This window comes from Micrasema longulum, unplaced genomic scaffold (genome assembly GCF_059751315.1).
Source record: "Micrasema longulum isolate JH-2025_06_02 unplaced genomic scaffold, ASM5975131v1 h1tg000570l, whole genome shotgun sequence".
NCBI classification, from domain to species: Eukaryota; Metazoa; Arthropoda; class Insecta; order Trichoptera; family Brachycentridae; genus Micrasema; species Micrasema longulum.
In genome coordinates, this window is record NW_028277766.1 from 1,662,554 (window position 1) to 1,688,096 (window position 25,543).

Consider the following 25,543-nt stretch of genomic DNA (forward strand, 5'->3'; position numbering starts at 1 on the left):
ACATTCCCAGGAGTTACAACAACTCAATTCGGGACATAAATAATATTACAATTAGAAAATAACACATATTGAGAACAACAAAGAAACAAAGCAAGTTTATCACCTTTATAACCAAATATAGTACAACAATATATACGCCAAAAACCTTTTCTTACACAAGCAGAATAAATATATTTAAAAAAATGCTTTGAAGAATAAAAAAAAGTAGTGAATCTACTAAAGGAGATAAGGTCATTAACTTCACATGCCATGCACATGCTGCCATAGTGATGATGAGAACATATCCATCTCAGCTAGTAAACATCTGGATGCCTAAGAAATGTCGTATAATACAGGACACGTGATTATTGAAATCATAATTCGGATATACAAAACGTGTGTCAGACCAAATCATGGTGTTTACAACAGAGGTGAGAAAAATACGAAAAACCAAGTAGAAAAACTAAATAGAAAAACTTAATAGAAAAACCAAATAACTGCTCAGAATATCAGAGATGAAAGTACTGAAGAACTGTTAACAAGTATTGAGGATTTTTATTTAGACCAAGAAAAGTAACATTATCAAAAATCAATTGGGATATACTGAGTTTATTTTATTATGTACATTATGGGTATATTTTTGTGAGCCTTGCATTATTTCAAATATTTGTAGGGGTGCATCTTTAAAATTGATAAAATAATTCGATTTTAATTTTTAAATTAATTTAATTCAAAATTCAATAAAACACTAATGTAGAGTTTTAACTATTTTTCAATATAAACCGTTCGTCTCGAGAAGCCAACTCACCAATTACGACAATTTACCGTTTACAATTTACAACTAGTGACGTCACTGGTAGAGTAATTACAAAATAATTAATCACAACGATGATAATACAATATATAATCATATATTTTTTTAATTTTCTCCAAGTTCTTTTAACCAACAAAAAAACATTTTTGTTTTAAATACTCCTCAATTTCTTCTTAAAATATAAATATTTCATACCCAAAACCCGTACGACTTTTGCTCAGAGACATCTCTCATTTATCGCACCGAGAGTGTTTAGTATTTTCGAAGAACGTATTTAGCTCTTAAGGACAAAAATTATTTTCAAGAAAGGAGTTAAGGACTGGATTTTCCTTAGTGGGGGGGATTTGAGTAGGAAACTCCTTGATGATTTTCCGAATGCTTGAGTTTACTGTTTACCATATTGATGTGCTATATATGTATATATTTTTTTGATTTTTTTTTGTTTCTTATCCTATATTTGTGGTGATATACTCATGTGTCTGTATCATATAATTGCTCGTCCCATCTCAACACAGGACTTTTAGTCCCATGGAGTTGGGACTTACTGTCTCAAATAATGTACAATAAACTTATGTTTGTAAATAAATCAATATATTCAATGTGCTAAAATCCCATAATGAAAATCAATTCAAAGTCATTTATTTCTGTTGTCAACTTGCTTTTCACTGTAAATTTATTGGGAATTTGAAATACACACTTTTGAAATAATAGGTATATTTTTGTGAAAAGAGCGAATCGTTTAAATAAATAAGTTAATAAAATAAACCATAGCACATCCAAAAAAAGCTACTACACCCATTTTAATAACACTTTTTTTTTTTTTAATTGGCTTAGACCACTTTTTTCCTGTGAGCCTTCTATGTACGTGGATACGAGCTTTCATTCTACGTCCTGTAACATACCGACATATGTACATATGTCTGTGTGTCCACGTGCATGGTAGTGTGTGTGAACATGGCGGAATGCAGCAAATGTTTTTGCCGGGAAACTTTTCCAATATCCAACCATTCCGGAAAATGTGCATAAAATTCAATTCCCACCCTTTTCTCTTTGACAGAACCTGTGTGTTGTCGGTAGCCTCTCACAAAGACATACAAACGGGTACTTTAAGTACTTAAACTGAGTGTTTTACTTATTTGTCGACTTCGTAATCTAGTTCGCGTGTTTGGGTTTTAAATCAATGTACTTTAATAAATATTTGTTTTATATGCGGCGTTTGCTTTCAAAATAACTCGTAGTATTTTTTTTCTTTTCTTTTAAATTTACATTTAATTACTATTCATTTTATGTTCGAGAATCTTTTTTAACTTACTGTGATGCTACTTGTGAAAACCTGTAATTGGCTGATTTGTTATTTGTTTTGTTATATAAATATGATATAATATAGCTGTTGGTTATCCAAATAAATAAAATAAAAAAATAAATAAAATAAATAAAAGACGAGTGATACTTTAATCCACAAATTTGGATTTCGCGACATCTTCTAGACTGGTATCTTCACTAAGGAGTTCAATGTATTTATACAAAGCAGAGGTACAACAACAACAACAACAAACCATCACGCCGTTTCCCCGTAGGGGTAGGCAGAGAGGATAGAACGCCATAACACTCTATCTTGGCATACAGACCTCGCTTGCTCTACATTCATACATCTTCTTATGCACGCACGCCGATTATTCCTACTTTTGACATGTCCATCTTCAAGTATTTGATGGACTTGATCGTGCCATGTCTTTCTCGGTCTTCCTCGTTTTCTGCATCCATCAACATTTGCATCGTAGATCCTTTTAGTCGTTCTTTCGCTGTCCATTCGCTCTACATGTCCAAACCAACGCAGCACCCCTTTCTTAATTCTGTCAATAATGCATGTCTCAGCCTTACACACTTCACGGATCTCGACATTTGTGCACCTATCATACATCGTTTTACCACACATTCGCCTGAGGGATCGCATTTCGACAGCATTCAACCTACTTTCATCATTATTTTTCCAATTCCATACTTCGCTCCCATACATTAGAGTTGGAACTAGAACTCCGTTGTGAACTGCTAGTTTAGCCTCCTGCGATAAACATTTGTTTGCCAAAGTAGATTTTAGTGCACCGTTCACCCTGTTCCCGGCACTCACCCTCCTTTCAATATCTTTATCGGCCTTTCCGTCCCTAGTAAACATACTTCCCAGGTACACAAATTCTTCTACCTGATTCAGGATATCTCCGTTCACGCTGATCTCACATTTAGTTATAATTTCATCCCTTTCAAAAACCATCACTTTCGATTTATCAACATTCATAAGCAAATCGCTTTTCTTGCATACCTCGTAGACTTTTGTTACTAAGAATTGAAGGTCTTCTTTGCTGCTAGCAAGAAGCACGGCATCATCCGCATACAGAAGACAGTTAACAGTTATACTGAAAGTAAATTAAATAAAGTTATTTTTATCTTAAGGATCATTATCAACATTTTTTCTGGTTAACTAATGAGTTGATATAATGCTATTTTAATGAGTTAAAGTATTTTATTTTTAGCGTCCCATCTTTCGTGAGTGTGATTTTTGTCAGTCATGATTTCTAACCTTACCTCTGTTTTGTATAAATACATTGAACTCCTTAATAAAGATACCAGTCTCGAAGATACCGCGAAAGCGATGTAACTGGTCACTGGACATTTCAAATTTGTGGATTAAAGTATCACTCGACTTTTATTTAAATAATGAATTACAATGAACTTCCATCAAGAATTTTCACTAACAAACTTAAATGTTTTAATAAATATATTGGAGGTAGAGATTTCTTAACTGTACCTTCACGAAATTGCCAAGACATTCAGATAAAAGATAAAAGTATATATTTTTAGCTATCTGTGGCGAGTATATTTTGTTTGATATATATTTTCCAGAATTGAAAGGGAGGCTCTGGAGCATTCAATCATGCGCGTAATGAGATATCGATTAGCGATATCCCCCGCCATTTATCGTAAATATAACATCCACTTTTATGATAACGTTGTTAATTTAAATGGATTTCTCCAATAATTGATGTTTTTCCTTTTACCTCCGGTTTTTCCCTTCGGATTGACGTAACTTTCCTCTCTTATTTTCTCGTTTTTTCATATCTTTTTCATTTTTCTTGTGTAAATATTTTATATCATCTGTTTACAATCTGCAAATTTCTAAATTTTGTACTTCATGCGGTATATCATTATTTATTTCCCAATCATCTATTTATTTACTCTCGTGTTATTTTGAATACTTACATTCTGATACTCATCATGATTAATACTTTTCCGTTCCTAATGGTGCATAAAAAAATTAAATATCCCAACTAGAAACCTCAGACAAAACTTACTCTTTCATACCGATAACCATAGAACTAACTATGGTTTTCATTCCCCTATGGTCAGAATTCTTAGGTCTGCCAACAAACATACCAGTCTTGATTTCTTTGATAACAAGTTGTCTTCTTTCAAACGATCACTGAATCAAATTCAATTATAAACACCTCTCTCCCGCTTCCACTCCCACAAAGTCAATTATAAACCATTGAGTCTTTCTAATTTTGTTATAATAATTTTCTATGTATAAATGTGTCCATAAAAATGCCCATTGGGCGTATATATAAATAAATAAATAAAACACTGAATTGGTACTGTAGTGAATCTGTTTTCGTGTAAAGAATACTTATGTGGAATTTCGACCTGCGGAAAGTACGATACGAAGTTGCGTGTATTAAATAAAATATGTCACTTGTATATTTATGTGGAGTTTTATTTTTATTTATTTGACTGAACAAAGAAAAAATACAATTAACTACATGGCGACAATACTGACTGGACCTAACCGTGATATTGAATTTAATTTACGGTTAAATGTTGAAAGTTGTTATCGACGTCGCCGTCATGGAAAAGCAACTGAAACCAATGCCGACAAAGAAAGCCTGAATTTAGCTTTGTAGCAGCTGGTTTCGTGTTGCGTTGCTGTTTTGGTAGGCCTGGCACTTAGTGTTGCAAGTGTTAAGTATTGCTAGTGCCCATAGTACACTAACTGCAGCGTATCTTAATGATTTTTGTTACAAGAAGATACGATGATCAGTGTTATTTGGGTGCCAATTCAGAAAAACATGTTGATACTTGTTAAATAATAATTTTAATAGTGCCCTCATATGGCTTACCTAGCGAGACAATAACGATCCAAAAAATTATCTTAATTACCAGTAATAAATAACAACAGAGATGAATAACATTTTAGAGAAGAAAGTATGGAAACTTTATCAATTAAAGGGCTTATGGCTGTCTCTAGCTGCTTCAACTCTTGTGTGGCTGTGATGTCACACAAGTCAACATACGATACAAGACTTGATATATCTCTCTTATTTTCTTAAATTTTGAAAGCGTATTTTTGATAATCTTCAAATGGACATTTTCACACCCGATTTGAAAAGTAAATTTCGTATAACGATGCTGGATTTCAAAACAAAAAATATTTAACCTTGCTACCCGAAGACTGAGTCCGCAAATACAGCAAAACATCTGTATTAGAGAAAGCACGAAGAGAAAACACATAACAAGGTAGACAGAGACAGAGTTCTGTGTAAAACAAATTCAGTCGGTTGTTGACTGTGATGGGGGACGGACGCGTGAATTATGAGCGGTGAATTTATGATTTTATTTTTTTTGCAACAGGGCTAAACTGTATATTTATTTTCATAAATTATGGAAAAGGAATTATTAAACTGTATGTCTTTATGTTTTTTTTTAATGTCTGAGCTTTAGAATATTCCGTTTTTTGCTTGTGGTAACACGATTTTACATTACCGCGCGTAAAGGAATTATTTACCCCAATCTCCTAAGAGTTAACTGATCTATTACCAAACTGTAACATGAACCATTGTGCCTTTTTTGTTATTACATATTATATTTATTGTTATAATAGTAAAGTGCTGAAACATTTATTTACGTCCGTTTTCCCTTCTCGAAAATGTTCTTTATCTCTCTTGTAATGTCTATCAACTTAATAAACTTCCTATTGCTTAAAATTTAAAATTATTCTGACTATGTTTTGACCTACTCAAAATATCATCTATTTTTCCGTACAGTTTTCACTGGATTAATATTCTATTTTTCGTTTTTTCCAGGAACTTGGTACACAACTTAAGTTTAGTGGACCTCACGGAACAACGCCGCCTCACCTGGTTTACACCTGAAGATGACGTGAAGATGTGCCTGATGAAGGGAAAGGACGAGGTAAGTTCTCCTGGCCTTCTTTATTTCCAAAAAATATAATTTATTCTTAACCTTCATCGTTCCCCACAGTTTCTTTGATAACAAAATTATGATTTGTTTTTTTAATGTTTTTTTTTAAATAAATAATTTTACTAATTATTTTGAATAAACAAATAAATAAAATGATTTTTCATAGTAAAATTAAAATAGAAAATTAATAGTGATACATTTTATATGCTACAATATATAATTCAATAATTTGGTAAATAGATTAATAAATAATTTTATGTCTTAATTTATTGCAACAGAGAGGGAAGCATTTTTGAGAAGGGAATATGGAATTCTAGGCATTTACAGGGCTTATGACCTTTCATTGGCTGGTGTAACATTCACCATTCTGCCAATATTTAAACATCCACATTTCGTCGACTCTTCCATCTGCTGACTTTTGTGAAGTAAAAGAGCTAAAACCTTTATCATGATGGTAAGATTTATCTGGCTGAACCAATTCACCTACCAGGCTACTTTTTATCACAGAAGCCTATTTAAAATACGAATCAGAAATACTTAATTTTTAACTAAGCATTGAACGGGGAGCAAAGTTTCAGCGCCATCTATTCGTTGAATTTGAAAACTTGAGATAGTAACGGTGTATGTGTCCGATCATACGACGTTTGAAATCTTATGGCAATGGCAACAGTTCGTAAGATAAAGCCACTGTGACAAATAAATATTACCATTTCATTTTTTATCGTCGATAGTGTTATCTCCCTGAAAACACGTATAGACATGTCGGTAGATAAAATTCGTCATACCTCAGTAGATAAAAATAGAAGAAAAGTTAAGTATACAGCGTTTGTAATTGCGACTGGTGTTTTTTTGTATTTTATATAGATTTTTTTGGAATTATTTTTATTTATCTAGTTTCACGATATAAATATTATTAGATGTATCTAATTTCACCTTAATCAATGCATTGTCTGTAAAGTTACAGCCCATAAACTGTTACTCCATATTCTCTTACTTCCGTGTTGTCCATCTTAAGCTATAAAGTATCTTATCTCCTTACTATAATATGTCTTACTTCCTGTGATATAATAAAATTATTACGAAACTGCCGTAATATTTTATTTCGCTTTTATTATCCAGCGCATACTTGTTCCGCCTTTATCCTGAATTTTATCATAAACACATTTTTTAGCTAATAAATAAGATACATAAGATTCTTTTTATAGGTTTCAATACGCTTTTCTTTCATTTGCAATATCATAAGTACCTACTTCAGTAATGGTATGACATGCGTGTCGGAGGTGACACGCTAACTCATTTTGAGTGAAAAGCATTCGGTATACTGATTATATGGTTTTTGACTGCCCAATAGTTGACAGTTATAATATTTATTTTTTATCATAGTATACCAAAACAAAATTCACCAGCAAATGCCGCTTCTGTCTTGCCATGTCTCACTCAATTTACTCCAGTCCATTGAGCTACAATTAATACATTTCTTTTTTTTATATTCAGATACAATAACTATCTCTATCTACTTCGGTATTTTTTTTATTTTTATTTATACCACTAAAATGGCTACATAGTATAGTGACAATTCTACCATATAAAACAAAATTATCTAAGAGGTGTTATATATATATATATATATATACAGGGTGTTCTTTAAACCCTGTCACATCCGAAACCACGATGATCAGTATGGACAAGAAGACATATTAGCATATTAAAAAAAATATTTAGAATGAAGAAAATTTTTAAATATATAATATTTAAAAAAACAAATGGTTGCTGACTTCTGCAGGGGAAAAGCGAGGGGGGCGTGGCCGCGCAGTTGACAGTGTATCAGACTTCCCCCTCCCTCCTCCTCGTTTCTCCCCAGCAGAAGTAAGCAACCAGTTGTTTTATTTGATATTTTATTTTTGTAAATTTTATTCGTTTTAAAAAAATATTTAAAAGTGCCAATATGTCTTCTTGCTCATACTGAGCATCGTGATTTCGGGTGTGACAGGGTTTAAAGAACACCCTGTATATTTTTGAAACGCTTATGGCGGTGTCAGCATATCCCGCCAACAGGGGTGAATGGATCCACCCTGCAGTGGTTTGGAGAAGCGCTTTGTTGGAGCTTATCAAGCGTTCCCAGCGTATTGAAGCGTATTGCAAAACCGGCTCTTCGACATATCAATACGTGTTTTCTGGAAGGTCATTAAAAAAATAAGACAATGTTTATGTCATCTCGCACGTCAAATAATGGGACGAATGCTCTTTAACTGCCTTTAGTTTTCAAATCTTATGCTAGATGGTGCTGTCACTGCTGTCTTTACTGTCAAACTTTTCTCCGCACTTCAGGTTGATTTAAACTTTACTAATTTCTCTTTCGTATTTTAAATATGCATCTGTGATAACAGCAAAAAGTGCTGATAAGAACGTGATTTTTATCACTTCGTGCGTAGATATGTGTACCGTGAGGTACGGGTGCCCTCGAAATTCAAATATATAGGGGCGATAGTTTATCTTCGTAATCTTTCAATCGCTTTACCGTCATAGTAAAGATTTTGCTTTCGTATCGTCCGACTGTAATCGGAATGGAAATTATGTGACAACCCGTGGGGAACTTTTTGTAATACTCTCTTCTGTTTTATTATTAAGTTACTTTATTAATATTTAGCTGTTGTCAAGAAGAAGAAAGATGGATTAATAATTAATCTCAACGTTCTCCGGAGATTCATCGATCCATTAGTCTTATGCTTAGATGTCAAAATATTAATAATAACGAAACGAAAAATTATTTTAATATTTTCTTCAGTACAATATGAGCTTTCTTATAATTTGATTTAATTAAACCTAACGTTTTTATATATTCATGTTTTTAAAATTTATAATCATATTCTAAATTGTTAACTTATTTAAGTTTCAATAATTTAAATAAGTAATTTTTTAAAACTGTAACATTTGTTTTTTGTTTTTATTGACATTGACTTTTTTTAACTGTTCATATATGTCGTTCTTTTTCAGTAACCTTCGTAAAAAAAACGTACTGTTATGTTCAAATGTGATCCGCTATTTAAAAGAATTCCGTTCCTGTTATTGGTCATTTTTTTCTTCTTGAGGTTGGTAGGACTATCATAGATATATAAGCGATGAGCGATCTGGGTGTTTTGTTCGGTTCAAAATTATTGTTTAAAGAGCACATCATTAAAATATCTAACAAAGCTGTAAAATTATTAGGATTTGTACTTAGAACCGGAAAAGATTTTAATAATATAAATACATTAAAATATCTTTACACATCTGTAGTTAGAAGCCAACTAGATTATAATTCTCCAATATGGTCACCTTATCAAATCACTTTCTCAGATTCTATTGAGAGAATTCAGAATAAATTTCTTAGATATATTTTAAGATGGGTTTTTCTACTAATCAATTAAATTATAACAAAATTTTAGACTATCTTAAATTAACTAAATTGTAAGAACGAAGAACATCGACCGATCTTACGACTTTATATAAAATAATAAAACCAATGCTTGATACCCCTGATCTACTGAAATTGATTTCATTCTATGTACCACCTAGATTAAGCAGAACATCTTCAATATTTTATTGTCAAAACTCTCTAGTATAGAATCATTTATTTTCTAATTCAGAATAATATTGTTATGTTTCACATTCAAAAAATCTTGTTCACGGTTAATTTTAAGCTATGAATCACATTTAGAAGTCGTAACGGGTTTCCAGTTTGTTTACAAACATTTAACACAAACGTTATAATGAAGCTTACATAGGCCGTTTTCACACCTACCACGCAAATCCATACTACCCGATATTTTACCGCGCTTATCCTGCAAACGCATACAAAATCTGTTACCTTTTCACACGCGTTGTAAAATGAATACGACCCGGTCTGTCAGACATAAATCTGTTGGGGTGTGCTTAATCGCAAACGATTATTATCAATATTAATAGTTCGAATAACCGAATTAGATTATTCCCGTAATCGACTTTTTATTTATGGATAATGCGTTGTTTTTTCAAAATACTTATGAAGTATGAAGAATGAAAGAAAAAATATTAATTAAAAATATATAAAATAAATATGCCTACTCTTATAATGCTTTATTGTATACACTAACTAAAAAAATACATAAAAACTTATGTATTGTACTCGTAATATTATTATTATTGTAAAAAAATATTTTTCGGTCATTTCTGTTTAGAAAAAGGTGTTTTTTAATTAGGTATTTTTTCTATTTTTTGTTATTATTATTACCTTTTTTTTAATAAAAGAAATATTCCTTCACACAGGTTTTATCAAGGGGACCATTGAGAAAGAATGGTGTATTTCTATAAAATAATTTAATAAATATAATAATAATAACGCGTAAATCAGGGAATTTTCATGTACCTAAGTTTTGCTCAACGAAGTTCGGAAAAAGGTTTCTGGAAAGTATTGACCATTCCGAATTTTAAATAAATATTAAAACACGAAAAATCGAATAGCCAATTCAAAAGTGTCGTAATTAAAAAATATTACTTAAATCTTTTTGATAGTGATAGTTATTAATGTTATTTATAAAGATGGTGTAAAGTACTATGCTTTATGTTTCTTTTTGTTTCCTTACAATTTCGGATGTATTTACTATGTATGATATTATGTGTTGTCACAAAAATGTCTCATTTTTATTTACGGTCCCAAATGAGGTTTTTTTAAATTCCTGGGAGTATAATATCTTAGATATGTATTATATATTTCATAAATAAAATAAAAACAAATGTAAATGTATATATATATTGAAATATTCGATACTTTTGAGGCATTTTTTTCAAAGCTGTAATTATTTCATATATGTAATACTGTCTGTAGCTCTGATTTAATATAAAGAAATACATTATGCTACATTGCCTCTGTCACTTCAAAACTTTACATTTTTATATTCGTGCTTTTCTTGTCTGATAAAGTTATGGGTTTTAATATTTTTTTGTTTTTTTTTTATTTTTGTTTTGTCCTTAAATAGTACAAACACAATACATGAATGTGCTAATATATTAACCTATATATAATTATTAGTCGGCCTCGTGGTGTAATGATAAGCGCATTTGTCTCCCATGCAAGAGGTCTCGGGTTCGATTCCCGACATGGTTGATAAGAAATATTTATTTAAAAAGGTGTTTTCCCACCAGAATATTTCATAGTGCCTGGACTGGTACCTGAAGCGTAAGACTGATCATCTTACCTTCATGTAACAAAAAATGATCAAGATACGCTGCGATTTGTGTACCACTGCAGTAATCTAAGCACCATTAGGTACGGAAAGGGAATGACGACGACGAATAGTTATTAAAATATATAATAATTATTAAGATTTCACTAATTAAAAAAAATCTTTAAGACCAACTCGAATGCAATAACTTTTTAAGAGCTAACTTATCTGCTACACACATGTTTTATCAACTAACATTCAAATGAAATGATTTTTTTTTGTTCTCTTATTTCTAATGGTCTTTCCTTAAACTCTTATTTCTGATGGTCCACCTCGGTGAACCAACGAGTTCTGTGTCTTTGTTTTCTTACTAAATGGCAGACTTACTTCATTTTTATTTCTAGTTTCATATCCGAGTTCACACTGATTAGAAAAAATCTTGTTCCCTATGTTCAAAAGATTTTTTGTTCATTTTGTTTATAAACACAATTGTTTGGTATTTTGCTTTCAATACACAGGAATTTTGTTCTATGGAGTTGAGATATGGTCTCAAAAATTGATAAATTAATTTAACTAAACTAAAATTATTTTTCTGTGTTAAAAACCTAACATGTTTTTTAAAATTGAATTTCATATATTGAAATTGATCAGGCAGAAACCCAAAATTTAGGCAAAAGAGCAAAGATAGATATTTTTTATTTGGCTAGGTTGGCATTGATTTTTTTTACTATTTCGTTAGCTTAATAGAAAAAAAACTGTATTATTTTTAAGTATTCAATATATTGTTAGCTATAGAGTGATTTAGACAAGTAAAAAAATACCGAACGTATTAAATATTTTTGATGAATTTTCATAATGTTCCTTTTATTGTAAGAAACATGACTAAATAAGTATTTTTATACACAACGTATTATTATTTAAATTTTGTTTATATGTTTTAATTCGTATATATCTTAAATCTGCTAGTTTTTATTCACAAATGAAATGATAAATTAGGAACCGTTAAGTCAAACGCACAGAAATGTAAATAAACCACGCTGCTAATTAGCGTATTATTAAATAATATCTGTCGTCTTCATAGAGATCCCATCCCGCCTGACATTAATGTATTTATTTGCTTTACAAACAATGAAAAATAATATACAGAAACATTAAAATAAAAAAATGCACTACTTATTTTTCATCAATTACGTGCAAACACTTTTAATAATATTTTACTTAAACTTAAAATACATATATAAACAAAATGAACAATATAACCCACTTATTTATAATATAAATTAGAAAGGGTATAAATAAATAATATGCACTTATTAGTGCAGTTTTTAGTTTTCATGTAAATTATTTATTATTCGGAAAATATTGCTCTTAAATAAATACCTTTTTTTTTTAAACTGATATAAAATATTCGATTATAATAACAGGTTTAAAAATATTCATAAGAACATCGCAAAGAGTTTTTACGAATGTGTTAGTGAAAAAGTAATGTACCGCCATTATTCGTTTAAATAAGTTTCGATAATAATATCGATTTATCGTTTATAAAAACGAATATTTCTTTATATTAAAGTAAATTTATATATACATCGGTAAAATTTATATTGAAATACATTATCACCAAACCCTTATCAGAACCTAATGGTGCATAGGCCAGTGCATTGTTAATTTGAATGTATATATGATTTAAATCATTATATAGACATAATAAAGTAATAATTGCATACAATAAACATTAACGTATGCGAGTGTATAAGTCCTTGTTTACACCTTCAACTTTAGTAAGCAGGAAATTAACTATCAACAAAATTACCAAAACAATCAAATTATACAAAAAAAAAAAGAATTTTTTTTTGTACAATTTGACTGTCTAGTTTCGGCTACAAAATGTTTCACTCTTTAGGGTTATTTAACAAGTTAACATACATAATACATATATTATATATTCGGCTGTGTAAGCAAATACAGTGGATTACAAAACAGTATTTTTTATTCTCAAATAAAAATTATATATTACGATGATCCACAATATTAGATTTACAAACATCTAAAATAATACAATGACATTATGTTCATCACCATCAAACTCTTATTCGCACCCAATGGTGCAACGGGTACTGGAGGTGCAAGTAATGATGTACCGCGGGAAAATTCCCGAAAGCGTAATTCCCCGGAGCAGGAGTACATTCCTCCACATACCCGAAACCGTTTTAAAGACTGTGGGTCTTCCTATCGGTTTTACTCATTCAAAAAAAACAATATTTTGGTCAATAAATGAGTAGATCTTTTGAAATTTCTAATTTCGTTTATTATTTCAATTCAATTTAACTTTATTACGTTCACTGCCCCTTTCACTGTGAGTTTGAAAGATTATATGGAGGGTCTTAGTCGGATATTGTCATTCATCCTTATGAACATACATGTGTATATTGCAAGCATAAATGGTAGCAAAAACGATATTTACTTGTATCGCAATAAATTCGAGATGCAAGGCGGTAAAATCTCCGCGGTATTTTACGGTAATTTTCGGTAAGAAATGAATATGACGTATTAATTTTTATTTTTCGAAGATGCAACAAATACAAGTAGCTTTGTTTTAGGACACGTTACATGACAGTGAAAACCAGGTTTAGATCCATCGGGTGGTTTTCAAGATTTATTATAAGTATGGGACGTTCAAGGTCATTCGGTGTGTACTTTTTTAATTTTTTGACAAAAAGAGTTATCATATTTTGAAACTTAACAGGATCGGTGGACATAATGCCCTTAGCCCTCCCGTGCCTAAGAGGAGTATCTGGGGTCCCCCAGGTAGCATATTTGTTCAATACCTTTTTTGTTAATCATCATATTGATTTCATTTTATGCATAACTCTACTCCATTATGTTACAAATGTATCGAAGATATTAAAATATTTTTCCGCGGAACTCTTTTAATAATAATTCACATTTGTCTTTTTTTCCCCCCCGCGCAAACAGCATGCATCACAATTCATTTGCTATTTGCTCCACAGTTTAGTGATCTTTGATACTTCGGTCAATTTGCACGTCTCATCTGTTTCCGGAATAACCACAAAAATCCAGTTTACGCGAGTAAGATTTTGCATGCTAAGGGTGTTTAGAAAAAAGTATTATTATGACTAATAATTTCAAATAAACAAAATTTTTATATTTAGCTATCTGGATATTGCGCATTGGATTTTGCATACAAAGGTGTTTTTTGAATAATAAGTGAATTTTTTAAAATTTATAAAACCTTTTTTTACTTCGCCAATCTCAAAATGAGTAGAAAAAATTTGACGGATGATGTTATTGAGCAGCTTCTAAACGATACGGATATTGAAGTGTCTTCCAGTGATGACAGTGATTTAGAGTTAGAATCTTCAGATGATGTTTCTGAAACAGATGACTTTGTAATCGAAGATTACGATGAATCTGATTATTTCGACCAGGATAGTGTTAATTTAGAAGAAAACAGCCAAAATGACGGAGAAAACGTCTTCGCTTCTAAATCGGGTTACCAATGGAGCAATATTCTACCTTCTACTTCAACAACACGTTCCCATAACATAATTAGTCCTACGTCCAAATTAACTTTTTTTATTTTAATTTTGCATATTATATAAATTTTTACACGGCGTTGTTCGATTTTTGAGTTTTTATTTCTTGATTATTTGATTTTCAAGTTTTTTAATTTCGTATTTTAGATTTTTTAAGGTCTCGAGTTTTTTTTTATTGTACTTATTTGAAAAAAAAATCGATTTAGTGATTTTTCAAAGTTTTTTTGCCATGGAGTTACTGTAGAGTAATAGAAATTACTATTTTGTATTATTTTTAGTCGTCGTATTCTGTAAAATTGTATAATATATCTACATATGTAACCGATAAAAGGAATTCGTGCCGTGTTATACTTTATTGTATTTTATTTGGGAAACATACCAACAACTTTAAACACATTAAGATTGAGCTGTGTGATTTTTTTTCTATATTATTTTGTAAAATATTATTAGTTTTTAAAATTAATTCAAATAAATTAACAAACACGCTGTATATGGTTTACGAACTCGCTCATCCCTCTCCCGACCGCCCGCCGTACCGCCCCTTTAGCTAGTGGCGTAATTTCAATCAGTGGTATCCAAAACGTGGCAGCGGGAGGAGCGCGCTGCCATATAAAATATTATCGCAGCAGTATTTTATGAAAAAATGTATGAATTTCGCAGAAAACTGGAAATATTATGATGAACCAGTTTTATAAACAATACCATGACAATTATAAAGACATTTTAAAAATATTTTTTTAAGACGTATTTATAGCATTTTAGCTGGGGTATTCGTAGTACCCCCTCAGGCGCTCGCGGAATTTTTTCACCCTCAGGCTCCCAAAGGTTAGTAAAACCGTGTGTGACCTTGAACGACCACCGCTCATGCCGCAATTTAAAAAAAAAAAAGTTTTTTTGCTCTTAATTACGTCCCTATAGATTTAATATAAAAAATATGAAAGCCTAAGAAAATAAAATTTATTAAAAATGTTCATATATTTTTTTTCTTTGGACCAATTCTTTTCAAGATACACGTTTGAACATCAAATAGAGTTGATCGAAATAGCGAAAAAGCGGTATTTGCACTAACTTTTTACTAATTGTTTGATAGTCAACCTATCAAAAGTCATCATCATCATCATCATTCTATGTCCGCTACCTAGTTGGAGCATATGGTGTTCACAAAGATCCTCCAAAAGCAAAAGAAAGAACAAAAGTCGTACGGGTTTTGGGTATGTCATAATTCATGCTTTGGGAAAACCTCGTACGGACATTTTGCTGAGACCTCTCCTCATTGTTCGACCAAAAGCGTGTAAGTGCTTCTTTTAGGTACAGTTGTCTCATATCCAGCACCTTCATGTATTGGAACAGCTGTTTTGACGGGTATGTTGGAGGGTGCCGGAATATTATTCTCAATAATAATTTAATTATGTAATCGTATGTGTGTATATGAGTACTTACATATATATTTATATTTTTGTTTTTTATTACTTTGTTGAAATTTTTACATATTTTTGAATTTGGATTTTAGGCCAGAGCATTCTTAACAATTTTAAATCGATTGATAAGGTGGTTGATAGCTTTCCTCATAAAGGTTTGAAAAAAACAATTATTTTTTGAAAATCATTGTTCAATAAGTCAACTTATATTCACTACACATTGTCACATATATGCACACCCATACATGAATACACAATATATTTAGTAAATACACACCCTCACACAATATATTTAGTCCCCCTCCCTAACATGTACAATAATACTGATACATTGTAACAAGTAGGTACTTAGCATAAATATTATTATTGTACAGTAAAAGTTATCCTCATAATGTAATTGTACACATTATATATAAATGTATATATTTGTACCGACATATTGAAACCATTGTATAAATTCTATAATGTGTTAATAATGTGGTTTTATAGTACATAAATTTAGAGTTAACTCTAATGGACCGGTGAAGTTTACATATTATATTACATGCTAAGTTTATCAATTAACTATTTGAATTTTTTAAGTACAATATTGTAAGGGAAAAAAAACATAAATGAAAGTAATTAAATAATTAAAATCGAAGTAAAAAAGATATGTTAAAAGTTTCTAGTTAGTATTTACATAAATGGAAATAATATTAACATTAATAAAAAAACTTACTTAAAGTAATTAAAAAGTAAGAGTTAAAATAAAAAAGAATAAAAAAACATGATCAAGTGCACAAACCATTTTTTTTAAAGGTAAAATATATTTACGTACCTACATATTTTAAGGGATTCAAAAAACCGATGAAAAGCAACTTAAAAAAAAAAGACAGTAAGTTTAAGTTAATTTAAAAAACATCTTCAGAATTAATGTTAGGAAGATAGAAAATATCAGTCTAGTGCGTCTAGAGGGGACATGGTATGCAAGTAGATTAATTAGTTCTGGGGAATCAAATTTATTATTTACAGTTTTGTAAAGCAGGATCTGATTGAAGATATCTTTTCTGTGTTTCAATGAATCAAGGTTATGAAATTTTAAAGAAGTTAGGTATATAATTTGGAAAATACAAATGAAATTTGTATGTATATTTATATATATACATGATCCCGTAACTTCGAATCGATATTCGAATATTCGAATCGATACTTTAGGAATGAAATAGTTCCGCAGTCCCCATCCCCTTCTCACACACACAAATACAATTCTACTGACTATGCGATGTCGCATGGATACGCGCTGCACATGTGAAATGGGCCATACTGAAAACTGTGAACCATCTTCCTACATTTATTATATCGATGGCTTAAAGATTAAACATTGTATCTCCAATTTTTGTAACAATGAGTTTAGTACTAAATTGTGCCAAAGATAATAAATATTTTCACATGTAAAAACTCCTTAGCAAACCGTTCCCAAGATATATGCATATTACCATATGTTGTAAGTCCGCCAGGCGATATTTTTATAAGCAAAAAAATGTTACTTCTTTACAATGAGTTTTTCTTTATGCCAAACAAATTTACAAATATTGAATTTACATCAGATACAATGTTTTGGGATATAAAAATATATGAATTGTCATTTTCTATGAAGATTTTTTTTAATGCAGCCTGTTTGTTATACGAAACGCCACATAAGCCTTTGAGTAATTACCCTGCAGTGGAATTTAAATTAAAACGTTATAGTACACACGCAAGGCTGGTAGCGAAACACAGTCGCCATCCTTCTTTGCAAAGGACCTAAACCAAAAAGGATGAGAGATAATTATTCCAGACTTAGTAAATGGCACAATAAAGGACCCACCTAATACTAAAATATAATCTACTAAATCTTAAAATACATACTAGATACACAAACAGTTTTTTTTGTTGCTGTGCCATGGCGTTTCGGACCGCATTACTAATGCCAAAGCTATTGAACTACATGATCGCCTTCGAACCAGTAAGAAGACAGACATAACAATGACGCAAAGAACAAAAAAAAATCAAGGCTTTAGTCTGATAAAAAGTACGGAAATCATTTTAAAACGCCGTTCTTTCAATATTGCGTAATTAATAAAATAAACATTGGTTACATGCGGTTATTTTTTTAAGGTATACTTGATAGAAAGTATACTTAAATGTTTTATATAATTGAATTTTATTACTTTTTGACCGGTAGATTACCCCTTTTAAAATTTAGACTAAATTTAGGAACATCAGTACTCATAAAAACGAAGTATTGAAGTAAAATTTGTTAATATTGAGCATGAAAATTATGAAATTTTTCTTTTTAAAAAGAAATTCACGGTTTTTATAACCACACAAATTTTGTGGTACTTTTCATTAAATTCTGGGTTAAATTATGCCTTAAATAATCGTTAAAAATAAATATATTAAATACTTTCATCCGATTGAACGGTGCGAAAAAATACGTTAGTTTGAAATAAAATATTTGACGTAAATTGAGACGGTAAAGATTGTACACAAAATTGCGTTGGAAAACATACAAGGCGATGACATAATAGTAACCGAAAATACTGACTAACACAAATAATAATATCAGATAACAACAAAAGTACCATGAAAAAATGTGAGGGCAGAATGAAAGACAGTCCGCCACTACCGTCTACTACTACTACCATCACGCCATTTCCAAGTAAGGGTAAGCAGAGAGAATGGACCGCCACACGCGTCTATCTTGGCATATATCTCTAGCTTCTTCCACATTTATACATCTTGTCGTACATGCACTTCGGTTCTGCCTGCTTTTGACACGCCACGTCTTCCTTGGTCGTCCTCGTCTCACGTTACCGTTCGTTTTCGCCACATATACTTGTTTTACTAGTCTTTTTGTCTATGTAATGAGAGGAGAAAATTACTAGCTCCTGCAATCAATGATAGAGAGAAGAATAGAAGGCGGAAGGGGGCAGGGTAGTCGAAGGTTTCCTGGCTCTGAAATTTGTAACACAGTGGTACGGAAAGAGTACCAGGTCACTGTTTAGAGCTGCAGTCAACTAGGCGGAGATAGCTATGATGATCGCTTACCTCCGCAGAGGAGACGACACTTAAAGAAGAAGAAAACCACACTAACCAGACGAGACATAACATAGCTTGACACGCATGGAATGGAGTTTTCATAGCAAATTAAAATGCTTTAAAGTATTTTCAGTAAAGAAAAATCGTTAAAATGTGCATTTCAAAGAGCCGTTTCAAAATAACGTCCCATCGGCATTCGATCCAACAGCTTATTGTCACCATAGATTTTTCGAACGTTTCGTTGTATCGTAATGGCGGGAAAATCCTTTTTCTCCGGCAACATTGCCGAATAATGGATGGTCTCATTAGACAAGTAATGCGCGCTCAAAAACCTACTGCCGTCACCCTGTCTCTCTCTGCCCTGAAAACTTTATATCCAGTCTGACAGGGATGGGAGATTAAAGGAACGTGTTAAGCAAACCCGAGGGAAATGCGATGCAGCAAACTCAACTGGGCGAACCGTTAATGCAACGTTGCCTATGCGCCTACATCATTTTTTTATCTACAATAATGTGAAATACGGGGCTTAATCGCATACTTAATTATTGCACATGATACATAAATTTTAGCGCTGAACTTTTAAACTGTATGTATTTCTTTACGTAACATGTGTTATTATTTTATTTGTTTATCTAAATGTTTATTTTTATATCTCATACAATTTTTTCTCTCTTTTATAGCTTCCTTTATATTTATCTATTCCAACTATATGTCTCAACACTGTTGTATTTTTTATTTCTTAACACAGTGTTTTTTTAATTTTATGTTGTTTATTTACTCGTGTTTTATATAACTTATTAGCCCGAAAAATTATAGGCGTAAAGCCTTGACCGTGATTTTTTTTTTCTATTGTTGATAATAGAGGTTTATGCTATCATTATCTAACATTATAATAATATTTTTAAAAGCCAGAAAAACTAAATTGGCCATAAGTAAGTAATAAATGTAGTGTTTGTAGTATTTAGTGAACATGATAAAAATAAAACAGGAATCAATTCATTAGTTACGTAAACCTTGACGAAGAAGCTTGTTTGCTTTGAAACCGGTCGGTGGAAAATAAAAATTAGTGGTTAAAAACAAAGTTGTTTTATTTTTTTTATATTTTTTTTTTAAATTTAATTTTACAATACGCTCAAGGGGCATATACAAAAAATATACAGGTAAGTACAAACATAGTGCGTAAAAATTTAAAAGATAAACTAATATCAAGTTTATAATTTGCCCATCTTCAATAATAGTTATTTTGTTATAGAAAAGGCAAATGAGACAATATCTTTTAACGTTCACTTTATATATTTAATTATTTTACAGAAACATACAGTCAACAATGATTCAATTACATAATAAAATTATGGTACATTTTCAAATGTGTCGTGCGTAACATGTATGTAAAAAGGTATGTCTGTGTGTATTTGTATGAGAGTAAGTGTACATGTGCGTTTGTGTGTATTCGTGTGAGAATAAATATGTAGTAAGTATGTTGAACTAAATATGTAGAACTGTTGGTTTTCTAAATAAAATAAACTGTACAATTAAGGCTAACCCATATTGTCTACGCATTTAGGGCTTACGAAATGTTATTGAGATATTTGAAATTATTTAAATATTACTTTCCTATTTTAGATGCCATTTAGATCAATTAACTATTAAGAGGCTGTGCTACAAAATTCCTTTACACGCGGTGATGCAACATCGTGTTACCTCAAGCAATAGACAGAATATTCTGAAGTTCAAACATTTGACAAAAAAACATGGAAACCTACTGTTATTCCATAATTGATAAAAATTATAATATATTTTTGGCCTTTTATAGCAAAATAAATTTAAAATCATAAATACGACGGTCATAGAACTAACGTGCACTCTCGTCTACTACCAATAGCCAATTAATTTAACGAATTTCTTATTTTGCATTTGGTATCTTTCACACAAATACCAGCCATAGAACAGCGTCTCTGTCCTTTTTGTTCTAAGTTCTATTCTTGTGCTCTTTTTTATGCAGTAAAACAGATTTATTGTGGTATTGGCATCACTTTTATTCGTATAATTATTAACAACGTTTTGATTTTGTCCAAATTTTTATAGACAAGGACTTGATTGAACCCCGTAGGGAGCTGTTAATATTAACATATTACAACAGAGATAAAGAACTTTTAAGAGAGGGGAAAATTGAAGTCGAGGCATCCACCACTCTCATACAAATAAAAATTGAAAAATATTTTTAAAGGTTGCTTAGCATGTAGGTGAAATAATTCAATCATATGAATCTCACCCGCAACAATAATGGTTTCAGCTCTTTAACTTCACAAACGTTAAAAGATGGAAGATTTGAAGGAATATAGATGTTTGAATATGGGCAGAATGGTAAATGTTACACAGTGTGTAAAGTGGCCACTTAAACCAGCCCATGACAGGTCATAAGCGCTGTGGATGCCTAGACTTCTTTATTCCTTTCTCTTAAAGGTTCTTGATCTCTGGTGCAATACGTTTAATTATTCTTAGCATAGTACAGAAAAATATATTTTGCATTAAAATCCAGCATATTTTTCCAAATTTTACTTTCCAAATGCGATGAAAATACAGCGTCATCTTTTAAATAAATAAGAGCAATATATCTACATATTAAGTCCTGTATCCTATGTAGACTCGTGTTCCATCATAGACACACAAGAGGTAATATAAAACGTTGATTTATATTTTTTCAGTCATAGTTAAGCAAAACTTTCTGTTTTTATTGAATTTATCAGAAGTGATTAATTGCTCTTTATCAAACATCCATAATCTCACCTTTTTATAGCAGTTTCGAGTTGAAAATGTGTCGGATTTACATAACACTATGCAGTGTGTAATTAGTTTTAAGGGCGATAACAAGTTATTAGCGGAAGATAACAGGGTCGGTGTTCTGGCAAGGTTTAATGGGAGACCAGCGAAGTAGGGGGGTGGCACAGGAGAGAGGGTAGAACGAGAAGAGGATTGAAGATGGGAAGAACAAAAAGCAATTAGTGTGAAGGAAAGATTGCGGGAATAGATACGAAAGGAGGCATTCTTGTTAAGGACTGAATAATTCTACTCCTGCAACAAACAGTACGCATTATTTTTCAAGGAATACAAACACCCCTCGCCAAAAGTTTCAACACTACCGTCATCCTTCTTCCTGAAAACTTCGTATTTTTCATCGAGGTGGATCCGTGCTCCCGCTTTCGCTGGATCTGGATCGAGATAATGTGGTTTAATTTTATTTGCTGTAAAAGTTGGGCTAAAAACACACAAACCTGCCCGCTATAAAACTTTCCCTCGCTTGCATTAGACTTATGCATAATGTTAAGAAACTTTCTTAATATCCATTTTCTGCGAATCAATAATTATTATTATCTACCTGGCTGAAAAACTTTTGCACAATATCGTTAAACAAGGCAGGGAAATGTTTACCCTGTTATGAAAACATACCATCTTTACGGCGTTCAAACAATTCTTTTATAATATTATTTTTACTGTACGGACAATGCTCGAATGTACGAGTATATCATTAGGGGTTTTCCGGAGCAGGATTCTTCGACTACTTTGACATGAGTCTCTTGCTTGTATTTTTTTTCTTTTTTATAATATGTACGTATTGAATATATTTTTGTAATGTATATGTTATATTTAAAATAAATAAATTGTATTGAAAAAAAAATTGAATTGAAAAAAATTGAAATGAATTGAAATCATTCATGGAATTCAATAAATGAATATATGAGAAAATGGTTAGTAAAACGGGACAATTGGTCCGAACTTTATTTAACGGGACAGCCGAAATAATAACACACGAACACCGAATAGTGCGTTCAAATGAACCAAGTAAACACTATCTTTGCGAGTAAGCACGCACATTTGAATGATTGTTTCGGATTCATTTTCTTTCCCAATGTACCTACTCCTCCCTGACGGCGAGTCAAGAAAGCAACGCGCGAACACAACAAAAAAACCGTACCGCGAACAACAACGAAAACCGTACCGCGAGCGTGACAGTGATTTCGAATCACCAACATACAAAAACGTGCAAAGTGACCAGTGCAAACGATAACGGTGTCTTTCTGGACCAGTGCAAAAGGGAGGAAACCGTAAGTCCTTACTCCTTTCATTAATTCCAGGATTGACACTCAAAACCATAACGTCAATTAGTTTACCTTAAATCAAACGTTCCCTGTTTTCTTCGAACACGCGTATCGCGAGAGGGCAGGCCTTGTTTACAGTCCCGAGGTCGAAGGTATCGAGCATCCAACAATGATTAATATGAAAAATATTTGCTACGCACACAAAAACAGGTTATTAAAGATTTGAATAAACTGTACTTCCACGCAATTTTTTGCATTTTTTTATTTCATATTTTTTATTTAATGGCAGGAAAACTATTTCCACGCGGATGCGGGGCGAGAAATAGCAGGGGGCGGAGCCCTAGAGCTTCTACGACTTTATTTAGCGGGGTGGACCGTATTTTATATATTATTTTTTGAAATATTCAAATAATCATTTTCCCATCGGATATGGAAAGTAAAATTTGGAAAAATATGCTGGATTTAAATGCAAAAAATATTTTTCCGTACTATGCTAAGAATAATTGTCATTGGCTGGTTTAAGTGGTCACTTTACACACTGTGTAACATTTACCATTCTGCCTATATTTGAACATCTATATTCCTTCCATTCTTTCATCTGTTGATATTTGTGAAGTTAAAGAGCTCCCCAGGGAGTTGAATCCAGTCCTTCTCTACAAAAATTTGGACAAACTCAAAATATTGTTGATATTCAAGCTTTCAGGGCCCCGATTACAGTGTATAGTTGACAGAGTTATCTTCGAATTTCTATAAAGAGAAACCGAGATTTATGTACGAAAATGAGTATATTTGCATGAACATTTAAAGTATCTTCTTCGGTAACCTATAACTTAACATGTTCAGAAGAAAAAAAATATGCATATTCTGCTTTTCATACAGAAAACTTATTTTACTTTGTAGATAAAATTGAAGATAAAAATTAACTTCCCATTGTAATCGAAGCCCAGGTGTATTTTTACTTTTTACTCACATTCTAAATTGTAATTGAATAAAAATGATTGCTTTAAACTTTGTGACTGACGTCATTGCGCAATATGCACACCAAAAAATGTGGCCTCCGTGGTGTAGTGGTCAAGACGCTTGACTCACACACGGAAGGTTCCGGGTTCGATTCCCGGTGAGAACACAAAAAAATAAATGTGATTTTTCTCAAGCCTGGGTGTTATGTAATTCACAACTGGTATTGGCCCCCCTGGCCTGTTGTTGTGCAAAAAAAATATATGAATAAATGCATTTAATGTTTATTAGATAAACTAATACATTAAATAATTTAATTTTAATTAAGTAAAGATTCGTTAATTGAGATATTTACTATGGATATGTCTTCTTCAAGAATTGATTGTTTGAAATCGTTTTTCGCAGAATTCTGTAGCATCGCGATAAAGTTGCTGATTTGATTAAAAAACTTTTCTCAATTATTCCGGTGAGATGTTGACGCCATCTACGATCCGTCGCTAATTTAGACGCTTATCGTTTTATCATTCAGATACCTTTTTTGCTCATTTTTTCATCCCCTGTTATGGATTCCGGCACCAAGAAGGTATCCCCGTCAAACGTGATGAATGTTCCTTTTCAATCTTGAAAACATTTTTACATTTTTATCACTTCAGATAATTTTGTTATAACGCTTCATATATTCCTTTGTACAGTGCATATTCGGTATATATAAGCAAAGGGGTGTTTTAGCATTAATAGAGAAGATATACTACATTATCTCTTTTTTATTTCATTTAAATTATTTATTAACAATTCTTGATGGAATTCCACTGTAATGATGTAATAACTTATAATTACATATAAGTTATTAATTTAAAAAATACCAGTCTGAAGATGCCCATTAGAGGGTGAAAACGCTAATTGCTCAAAATAAATAAGTGGAAGTGTACCAAGTATTTTTTAAATTAATAACTCATATGTAAATATAAGTTATGACATCATTACATTATCTCTGTTTAAATCACGTCTGAAGAAACATCTCCTTTCTCCCACTTAATCTTACCTCCTTTCCTCCTTTCCTCTTTCCTCTTTTTTTCCCTTTTCCTATTGAGTAATAGTTTTGATTTAAGGTAATTTATTAGGTTTATTTCTATTTCAATATATCTTTAGCTTTTTTTTTTTTTTCTATTGAATATGTTCTGTAACTTGAATAATAAAAATAAAACTTTTCTTTTAGTGGTTGGTTGGAAGAAAT

At 31.5% G+C, this 25,543-nt stretch overlaps 1 protein-coding gene across 2 annotated transcripts in view; it reads left to right on the forward strand.

Moving 5' to 3' along the window:
• The window catches only part of Sema1a (semaphorin 1a), a 154,784-nt gene that overhangs the window by 82,758 nt on the left and 46,483 nt on the right, over positions 1-25,543 (forward strand). For both annotated transcript variants that reach the window (XM_088228216.1, XM_088228217.1), the window contains exon 2: positions 5,926-6,034. In XM_088228216.1, the coding sequence (XP_088084342.1) occupies positions 6,008-6,034 (27 nt within the window). In that variant the 5' untranslated portion in view covers positions 5,926-6,007. The remainder of the gene's footprint in view (positions 1-5,925; positions 6,035-25,543) is intronic.